General features: G+C 44.2%; 2 protein-coding genes across 3 annotated transcripts in view; one reads left to right on the forward strand and one right to left on the reverse strand.

The window, feature by feature from the left end:
- The window catches only part of SEC61G (Sec61 translocon gamma subunit), an 8,637-nt gene extending 421 nt beyond the window's left edge, over positions 1 to 8,216 (reverse strand). The window contains exons 1-3 of one of the 2 annotated variants that reach the window (XM_018571357.1): positions 8,092 to 8,216; positions 3,473 to 3,573; positions 551 to 653 (exon numbers count right to left, since the gene is read on the reverse strand). In XM_018571357.1, coding sequence (XP_018426859.1) covers positions 551 to 653; positions 3,473 to 3,566 — 197 coding nt within the window. In that variant the 5' untranslated portion in view covers positions 3,567 to 3,573; positions 8,092 to 8,216. Of the gene's footprint in view, positions 1 to 550; positions 654 to 3,472; positions 3,574 to 8,085 lie in introns of both variants that reach the window. The other variant, XM_018571350.1, reaches the window with a different exon arrangement.
- The window catches only part of LOC108799381 (epidermal growth factor receptor-like), a 56,927-nt gene continuing 51,604 nt past the window's right edge, over positions 5,524 to 10,846 (forward strand). The window contains exons 1-3 of the mRNA XM_018571248.1: positions 5,524 to 5,765; positions 7,270 to 7,335; positions 7,551 to 7,791. Of these exons, the coding sequence (XP_018426750.1) occupies positions 5,524 to 5,765; positions 7,270 to 7,335; positions 7,551 to 7,791 (549 nt within the window). The remainder of the gene's footprint in view (positions 5,766 to 7,269; positions 7,336 to 7,550; positions 7,792 to 10,846) is intronic.

Here is a 10,846-nt window from a genome sequence, read left to right on the forward strand (position 1 = left end):
CACAAGCCTCTCCCACCACCCATACATTATTTATATACAGATGTGAAAGCACGGTTCATCACAGCAATACTCTATACCCAGGCTGTCTTTGCAGAAGTATGTTGGAAAATACTCGCAGCCATTCAACTAGAAGAATGAGGACTGTTGGCAGAAAGGAATTACTGCTGGTGACCGCTCCGGATTGAGGGAGAGTACTGCAGTAAAAGCTACTTGTTTAGAATTTACTATTCCTTGACTAGAAAGGAAAAAAACTGCACCTTAGTCGAGACGCCAAAGAAAATGTAGCTTAAAACCCATTCTTAGAGGATTGGAAAATGAGAAGAGATGTCTATACTCTAGTTTCTGGGTTTGTCGAACCCTACTTGGATCGAAATCATGTCTGTGAGACTGTATAACATGCACCACCTCTGTGCCATCTGACTGCAAAGCCCACATAAATCAGTGCCTCAGGTTAACATGCAGTTATGCATTTCCACCAGTGCAAACCCAGACATACAGTGAGATGAATACAGAATGTGCTGGTGATCAGTTTCTGTGGTGGAATACTTACACAATAATATTATTGATGGGGATGTGAATTAGTTTTACAAAGAAGCCAATAAATCCCATAATTGCAAATCCAATTGCCGTTGCCATTGCGATTTTCTGGAATTCTGCAAATAAAATGAATGCGTTAATGGCCACATCACATATGAGAAGCAAGATTGAAACCAAAGGACTTAAGTTACCCATATGCACAGTATAATTGTCACATGGTCCAAATAATTCCAATGCAAATGTAAAACAACCCACCAAAAGAATCATACACAGGTACACCTCAAAAGCTCATCAGTGATGATGCATATTAAACATAGTGGAAAGTATTGGGGTAACTTGACAACAGAGATGAACCAGAAGAGTATGGAATATTCTTTTCATGATCTGATTTAACAACCACTGTGCATAAAACCTGTAGAAAGCTTCTAAATGTTTACCAAATCGTTTCTTCCAGTGGTTTCACTTTGCAGGGAAAAAAAAGGGGACTGTTACAGAGCAACTCCAACATGATTTCTGTTACCCGATGTCTTAGGGTTACCTAGGGGTATTATGAAAAGGATTTTTAATTATTTCATCACTGCTCCCAGGGTGGTCAGTGCTCACCTCTGTTCTGGCTTGTGGACTGTCCCTCTGTGCCCTCACATATAAAAACACAGGGATATGGGCCCTGCATTGTACATGTCAGGGGGGGTCGGGGGAGAGGCTGTGGGCGCCAGTCATGAAGTAAAAGCTCATCACACAGGTCTTCCAGGCAATAATGAGCAGTTGACCCCTTGAAAAGGCAGGGGCAGCTCCACTGCAAGGGGATATTTTTTTTTCTGGAGATAGGCTTTAAAGTCCACATGGAACACATAGCCTATCTGGAAGTACGCAATCATAGTCGTTTGATGAACATACTGCAAATTACTAGAGGTGCACCGAAATGGAAATTTTAAAACCGAAACAAAACCGAAATTAAAAAAAAAATGTCAGGCCGAAACCGATACCAAAATTGTTTATTTTTTCAAATTTTTTGATACATTTTATTTTTATAAACTTAATTTTTTTATATTTATTAATTCATTTTTTTATTAAATATTTGTATCTTTTACTTTACTTTTAGGGGCTTCACTGGTCCAATCAGGTAGTTAGGCACGCATTCCCAGCGCAGTGATTTCTGTGATAAACTGCAGATAAGCAAAGCCAAAGCTCCAGGTATGCATACTTTCTTCTGGTCAACGAATCAAAGTACTGAAGTCATTGAAACAGGATGACAGCCAGGGAATTAGTACTTTCGGGAGGGAAGTCGGCAGTACAGGTTTCATTTAACCACTTGAAGACCGGGGTGTTTCCCCCCTTCCTGGCCAGGCCATTTTTCAGTATTCAGCGTTGCGGTACTTTGGCTGACGTTTATTCCGTCATGCAATGCTGTACTGATACAATTTCATACCATTTTTTGGGGACACAGAGCTTTCTTTTGGTGGTATTTAATCACCGCTGGGGTTTTTATTTTTTACTATAAAACAAAAAAAGTACCCTAAATTTTGAAAAAAAAACATGTTTCCCTATAAAATGTTATAAAACATTTATTTTCACCCCAATTTTTTGGTATAATATAAAAGACGGGGTCACGTCGGGTAAATAGACACGAAACATGTCAACCTTTAAAATTGCACGCGCCTGCGAAATCGCAGAAAACGACCTCATCCAAAATTGGCCATAGGCGACACTTTAAACGTTTTTACCGCTCATCAGTTTAGCGTTATCAGTGATTGATGGCCCTAAAATTATTGCTCTCACTCCGACGTTCGCGGCGATATGTAACATGTGCTGCAAAATGGGCGCAATCGTCGTTTTCGTACACAGGCGCACCCGACGCGTGTTTGCATGTGTATGTAGGGGGGGCAGGGGACTTTAAAACATTTTTTGTGTTATTTTTTTTAATTATTATTTGTGAATATTTTTTTTAGCTTCTTTATTTTTTTTAATGCTGTAATTTTTTTTTTACACTTTTTTTTGGGGGGGGAGGCCGCACACCCGCAAGCGATCGGGCGTCTCTAGAGACGCCTGATCGCTTGTATGTAAACAGCCATCGCTGGCTGTTTACATGCTCACAGTTTTCCCTCTCGTGTGCCCGCTGAGTGCCACACACGAGAGGGGCAGGACGTCTTAAGACGCCCTCCCGCTCCTAGCAGACTCCGGTCCCGCCGTTCACAAACGGCCATGGACGGAAGTTGGTTAACCACTCGCCACCTATAATCTTTATATTACCATTCCTCAGTATGAGGCCTCATGCTGACAATACGTTAATAAACTTCTAAATCATGAAACCGACCTGACAAATTTGCACGGGTATGATTGCATTAGAGTGCTGCATCATCTTTTTAACTGTCCAATGAGGGATGGCAGGTAAGTAAGAAGGAGAACTTCAGAAGCCATCTTGTCCCACTATATGTATACAAATGATGCCTTCACATCAAAGTATAAAGTATATGGGGAATATAACAGACATTCTGGTGTACCAATTCCTTGGAGTTCTACTTAAATTACTGATCAAATTTGCCTAAAATTAATTAAAGAAGAACTCCAGGAGACAGGTTTCAGAGAGCACAGTGGCAACCAGCTAGCTCAAAGGATTGGGTGATTTTCCTCCCTATACCAAAACTACCACGTAACCCTTGCAGTGCGGGGGTAGCAACACTGCAAGTGTTAATTAAAAAAAAAATGTCCCTGGGAGTCCCGCTTAAAATATGCTCCTTACAATATAACCACCACCCCCAATCTAGCTTACCATTACCTACGATTTTCTAGAATGCATCATACTTTAATACCACAGCCCTTACGTTCAAACTTTTGAGTCAAATCCCATTTCGGTAGCCCAAGGGGAGAAGAAGAGGAGAAAAAAAAAAGTCCAGTTTTTCAGAACTAGATATCCAATTAGGTTTGCCTTCCTTACCTTTCCGATCCGGCTTAGTACACCTCTTGACAAGTCTGATAGAATCTTTCACAAACTGACGGCTGGGCTCGACAAACTGCATTACCTGATCCATGGTGTCTGCAAAAGAAAAAAACAAAATGAGGTAAAAATTAGGGCTGGTAATGATTAAAATTTTTGTGTTCGATTAATCGATTAATTATAACGTCCCCATCCCATACAACCACCCTTTAACCCATACCACCTCTAACTAATTGCTGGGTTACAGGTACATACTTCTGGCCTTCTGTAGTTGTTTTTGACTAGTTTAACTGGCTATTTTTTTTAGTTTAAAAAGTATATTTTCACATTCTAGATAGAGTATGAAAAGAAGTATCTTTTCACATTTTTTTTATTGCCTTTCTTACCCAATTTGGGAATTTTTGTTTTCACTTTCTGCCCTATAGACACAAAGGAAATAAGAAGTGAGGGAAATCACGTTTTAGATGTCACCAGAACAAGTGTACCTGCTGGACAATTTCTACTCTATTAATGTGCTGCTGACAACTTTTGTATTTCCTATCTCTTTCCGTTTCAGTGACAGTAGTCATCATGACAAAGTTTAAAAAAAAAAAACCTACCTAAAGGTCATGTGACACTTCTGAATCTTCTCTTAGTCTCCGTCGTCTAACAATGGGAAGGGGGGGAGGAGTCCGGTGACGTCACGGACATCGACATCACCGGACTCCTCTTCCCTTGTTAGCCAGCAAAGCAACTTGCGGAAGGGGGGAGAAGTCCGGTGACGTTGATGTCCGTGACGTCACCGGACCTGCGACGGGACTCCCGGAAGCCGGCGGAGAGGCGAGTACCGATCAAATTTTTTTTAATCGATCAAAGAAATTAACGATTAATCGAGGAATTAATCGTTAATTTCTGCAGCCCTAGTAAAAATACATTTAAACTATATCGGAAAAATGATGCCATATAAAATGTTATGCCCAGCTATTTCATTCTACCTTGCAAAGCCTGGGTACCTGGCTGGACCACAAATGACCACCAGAACATAGCATTTAGAGTAGAGGTGCACCGAAATGGAAATTTCAAAACCGAAATAAAAAATCTATCTATCTATCTAATATATCTAAGGGAAATATTTGTGGTCTAAACAGACCCCTGATATTTCCCTTTTAAAATAGAAAAAGAGATTGAGGACACAAAGTTCTCAATCTCTCATTCTGCAGCCCCTGTTCTAAATGAACAGGAATCCTCTATACTGAGTGTTCCTGTTCATTGATAACATGAGAACAGAGTGTGTTTACTATAACCACAATCATGAATGAACAGGAGGTGATGTAGATCACTCCCATTCATACATAATTGAGGACATAGTAAAGATACCATGTCCTCAATTATCTACAAACACTTGGCGATCACTGAGTGTTTGCACTTGTCTCCTTCCTGACAGCTGTCACAGGAGGCTGAGCGAGCGGTGCAGGGAGGAGAGCTCAGCCTCCTGTGACAGTGCGGGCTGTCTCCGCCTACACACCGCTCTGCCAGACTGATAGGAGGCTGAGCAGTGTGGGAGGAGATGCCAGCCGCTCACAGCATTCACCTCCCGCAGCACTCACACGGCTGTCACACTTTCTCTCCTCCCCGCTGGGACACAGAGCAGTGCCCAGCGGGAGGAGAGAATTAATGGGTGCACTGCTGTATTGGCCATGCATGCCCCTCTTTGGCGATACACAGATCTGGCAGAAAAGCTTGGCCCAGAAAGAAAAACAATTTGTCAATGCAGGAAGCACTCTTAGGGTGTTTTGGCTTCTGCTGGCAGGGGCTTATCCTCTGAGGCCTATACTTGAGCCAAAAAAGGGAAGGGCTCAGAGCCTGCCACCCGAGACCATGCTGCACCCCCCTGGAGAGAGACCCATTGGGAGGTGCATAAAGTAAGCCAACTACCCCTTGCCCCACTGAAGTAGGCCCCCAGAGCAAGAAGGGTACAGGTAGGGGGACTTGTCAACTGTAGACCCGCCTACATTGGAGCTGGCGCTTTGAACCCCCAGAATGGGAGAAGCAGCCTGTGATGGAGTCCAACGATGTGCATCACCCTTCCCGTTTGGACCCACGCTCCTGCCCCACTCCTGGAGCCCCTGCTTGCCGATGTGGATTGTCGGCAAGGCACAGTATTCATGTCCTGCTGTGATCCAGCTCTACTGCCGCCAGAGAGCCCATCAGTCAATTCCTTTAGCAGGACACTCCATCTGGGAGACACTACGCCAGCGAGGATGGTTGCCATCTCCTTCCATTATCGAGGGGAACCTCTGGGCAAACATTTTTTGTAAAGACTCTGGGGGAATCAGTCCTGGGAAAAGCTGTGTGGGCAAATCAAGACAATCCCCTGCTCTTCACTTCTACAAGCTAGTAGATGAACAGTTGCTGGAGACTTTGGTGTCCTGTGTGATCTTGTACTGGACAGGAAGTTTAGGGAAGCAGAGCATGTTGGAGGCAGCTGTTCTGAATAGGGTTGCACCGATACATCAGCCGCGGAAACATACCGGCTGAAAATGGCACTTTTGGCAAAATGTCGAAAGTGAAATTTTTTGGCCTAAATATCGGTGCATCCGTGATTTCGGCATCTCTCCTCCCACACTGCTCAGCCTCCCGTCACATATCAGGAGAGCGGCGGTGTGGGGGCGGAGACAGCCATTACTGTCACAGGCGGCTGAGCTCTCCTGCACCGCTCGCTCAGCCTCCTGTGACAGCGTGTCAGGATGGAGAGCGGTGTGTGGGTGGAGACAGCTGTCATTGCTGTCACAGGAGGCTGAGCTCTTTACCCGCACCGCCTTGCTCAGCCTGCTCTAACAGCTGTCAGGAAGGAGAGCGGATACAAACACTCAGTGATCGCCGAGTGTTTGTAGATAATTGAGACCATAGTATGGTTACTATATCCTCAATTATGAATGAATGGGAAGTGATCTACATCACCTCCTGTTCCATTCATGATTGTGGTTGCAGTAACCATACTATGTGCACAAGTTATTAATAAACAGGAACACGGAGTAGAGGATTGCTGTTCCTTTATAATGAGAAAAAGAGATTGAGTACTCTGTGTCCTCAATCTCTTTTTCTATTTTAAAAAGGGAAATATCAGGGGTCTGTTAAGATCCCTGATATTTCCCAGAAGCCCCTAAAAGTAAAAATATTTAAGAAATAAAAAAAAGTTTATAAAAAATAAGATTTAATATTTTTAGAAATAAATAAAAAAGTTAGAATAAAAACATTCGCCCTGACTTTTATCATACAGCTGCATCACTTCAAGAGTAACCATCTTTCTGTAGCACCAGGCCAAACAATGGAGGAGGGACAAGTGTCCCCATTGGAAAACTTCCCCTCTATTCCTGTTCCGGTAGCAACTCAAAGTTTTGGATTTACCCTCACTTTTCTTCCCCCTGGTGACATTGCCCGGACCAAAGGCTCTAACCCAGGGATGGCCAAACTCCGGCCCTCCAACTGTGGTGAAACTACAAATCCCATGAAGCATCTCTCTCCGGGAGTCATTTCTGTGAGAATCTTGCAAAGCCTCACGGGATTTGTAGTTCCACCACAGCTGGTGGGCCGCAGTTTGGCCATCCCTGCTCTAACCTCTCAACACTATATCCTAACCTAAAGGAACAACTTTGCTTTTTAACATTTAAAAATCCATCAGATTTCCTTTAGCTTCCTATTTCATAAACAGGAAGGGAGAGAAAATCTCAAAAAGGTGAGAATATCTCCTTGTTGACAGTGGTCACTAGAATCATTTCTGTTCTGGTGACTAATCAAAATTTTGGATTGTCTTTCAGCTCCTGTGACCATGGTCAAAGAGTGAATCGTCTAAATGGGGACAAAGGCGGCGATGGATACGGGTTGTAAACCTGCATCGCTATACGGTATATCAAATTTTAAAAAAGGAGACGTTTTTCAACGGTTAGTTCACCTATGCGGGGAAAAAAAAGCCCATGAAATCCAGAAGCTTCAGTAGGTACCAATAAACTAAGCAGCTTTTAATAACCTTCCTCCATACATGTAGGCCATTTGCCGCCGCACTGAAGCCTGGCTGAAAAACTCCCAATATCCTTCCTAGCTCCATCCTGTCCATCCAGGTTGAGCCGGCCATTGGACGCTCTGCCCCGACCATCACAGGAGAGAGAGGACCTGGACCCCGGGGGGAGAGGACCTGGACCCCGGGGGGAGAGGACCTGGACCCCGGGGGGAGAGGACCTGGACCCCGGGGGGAGAGGACCTGGACCCCGGGGGGAGAGGACCTGGACCCCGGGGGGAGAGGACCTGGACCCCGGGGGGAGAGGACCTGGACCCCGTATATTGTATATGTATATTGTAGATGCTTAGGAGCTCCCGATACAAATCCAGCCATTCGCTGTCTCAGCATAAAACCCTACACACCATCACTACACCTAGAATATGAGCCTACAACACCCCATACATAACCAAGGACACCCAACACGTATGTAAAAGGTAATAAACGGATGTACTATGAAGATCTGACGGAGATTCCAAAGCCGTGCAGATATCACCCGGTACAGCATACAGAAGGCTTAATGATACCAGTGCTATGTCACTTAACAAGCAGTAAAAAATACCGTCCCGGGCTGACTTATATTTACCGTTTTAATAGTGACCCCGCACAGACGTTCTTCTCTTCCCGGCCTCTGATCACTAGGACACGTCGCACTTCTCACAGCCTGACTTCTATACCACTGACGTCATCGGCTATCAGACCCGCCTCCTCCAATCATAGTAGAGGTCGTCTACGTGTACCAGGCCGCAGGAAACGCTAAGTAGACGCTCTATCCAGTTACCCTGCATCTCTGTAGTCCGGTGGGCGGAGACTTAAGTAGACGCTCTGGTATTTGTCTCTGCATCTCTGTAGTTGTGGTAGGCGGAAAGTCCACTTACGGAGTACGCTGAGCTGGCGGGTTTTTTTTTACTCTTTCATGCAACTTTATTGTTCCAGCTGGTGGCCCGTATAGCTAATGCTTACGTTTCGAGCACGGAAGTGTCTTGTCTTGGGCAGATTAGATATGGTTATCCAAAAAAGGACAGGGAGCGGAAGAGAAACAGATCACACATTTAGTAAAGATTCACATATTTGTCTATGGTTCCATTGACACCAGATGTGTTGGACTAGTTTGTCCAGACAAGGCACTACTTTTTTTCACTGCAGTGTGTTGCGACCCTATACACAGCATTGCAACATGCCGGGGTGAATAGAAGGAATGATATAAGGAATGCAGTGATATTTCAATAAAGTTTGTAAAAAAAAAGATAAACGGTGATGCGCTGAAATTAGCACAGTGCACAGCTTCCTCCAGAGTGCACACCAAAGCTAGTGCGATTGGACACTATATCTTATTTCAAAAATGTGTAATTCGTGGGTGAAAACAAAGTTGTCAGCTGTCATTCATATACAGGGACTGTCCCTCTTTTGGAATTAATTTCTTCTGTCCCTTTTTGTTCTCAGTTGTCCCTCTTATTGGTCTAATGTATAAACTTCTATAAAAAAAAAATATTATTTAACTACCAAAAGTGTTATACTGCACTAAACCTTCCATCCATCATAAAAATGATGACATTAGTCACTGTGAGAAGCCGATAAAAAGGTAATGTTAAAAAAAGAAGCCCTCATGGGTATAACCAATCACATTTATATATCCGGTGCGGAAGGGGTGTGTCCCTAACTACATTGTGCTATAAGCTAATCTTAAAGTGCCCATACACCTTACGAATGTCGGCCGATTTTCGTTTGCGATCGTGTCCGATATTCGCAAGGTTTCCGGGCAGTGTGCAACCGCAAATACTGTACAATCGTATGCCTTTTGACTTCCCAGCAGGTTAGAAAACTTCTGTCAAATAGTATGATTTTCACAAGGTTGGTGTTTTTCCTTACATCAAAAATCATACAGTTAATACTGCTCATGCGCAAACAAAAATCCGTGCGGTCAATTAACGAAAATCATCCAGGTGATTTCTGCTTAAGACCGCTAATTGAACTGTGCGATGGTCGGGGCAGGATGGGGCCGCCGTATGAAAATCGTACGACAGTCCGATCATCGGACGATTGCAAGGTGTGTGGGCACCTTTAGAATGTAGGGAGGCAATGGTAAAAGTTGTGTCAATCTAGTGTGAAAGCATTTATAAATAGACCCCTTAGTTTACTGCTGTGTTTGCACTAAAAATTAATAAACAATTAGAGATGCACCAATACCGATACTAGTATCGATATCGGTGCCGATACCGAGTATTTGGCCGAGTACTCGTACTCGGCCAAATGCTCCGATGCCTAGCCCGATACTTCCTGTATCAGGAAACCGGGCAGCGTGTAATGACGCGCTGCCCGGTTTCCTGATTGGCCGGGAAACGGCAACATGCTCTCTCGTCACGTGTGACGAGCGAGCATGGGGCAGACTTCCCGTCATGGGGCAGACTTCCCGGCAGAGGCGTAACTAGAAATCCCAGGGCCCCTTAGCAAAACAAAACCCCCCGCCCCCATTTTAATAGAAATGCGCGGATCAGCACATTTTTGAGAGTGTTTAATTGCGTTTCAGCGCTGGAACGCGACTAAAAACAGCCAAATATCCTCTTTCAAAAATCGTGAGGAAAGCACGGTGATACGCTTCGGCCCTGGCTGGAGAGGCCCTGGGGGTGACAGGCTGGACATGCCGAGGTAAGAGGGGACTTTCTTGTTAATCAGGGAAGCCGGGTGGCGAGTCTTTACACGCTGCCCGGCTTCACGGCTAATCAGGAAGGCAAGTGGCGAGTCAATACACGCCACCTGGCTTCCTGAATGGGACTTCTGGTGCTCGGTATCACCGAGTACTGAAAAAAAACTATCGGTACCAAAATAACGGTATCGGTCCATTCCTATAAATATTAATAAATATAATTAATAAACAATAAAAAATAATAGTGTTTCGATAGCTGGAAATAAAATTCACAATGCCCAGGTTGCTGCAGTTGGTCTGTTACCAAAGCTGGTAACTGGACTCAAGTCTTGCAATAATTTACACTTCTTAAGGGCTTGTTTCCACCATCACCAGACCAGAACCAGGCCATACATTTTTTTAATCACACCAGAAATGCATCCTTATGTTTCCCTATGTTTTTTTGGGCTGTAGTTCCCACCATTGCAGTCAGTGCATTCAAAAAAAGTACTGCAGGCACCATGTTTTCTGGTTTGGAACGCACTGGAACATGTCAAAAACGCCTACGAACGCATCGGAACACGCTGGCACACTTTTGTTGACCTAATCAACAGTGGACACTTCCTTATGAAAAAGGGGCGTTTTCAGCTATACATTGCTGACCTTGACATTGTCCTCTGTGTTCTATCCAACATGGTGGACACACATATTGACACTG

Source organism: Nanorana parkeri, unplaced genomic scaffold (assembly GCF_000935625.1).
Source record: "Nanorana parkeri isolate BGI_ZX_2015 unplaced genomic scaffold, ASM93562v1 scaffold41, whole genome shotgun sequence".
In the NCBI taxonomy this organism is placed as follows: Eukaryota; Metazoa; Chordata; class Amphibia; order Anura; family Dicroglossidae; genus Nanorana; species Nanorana parkeri.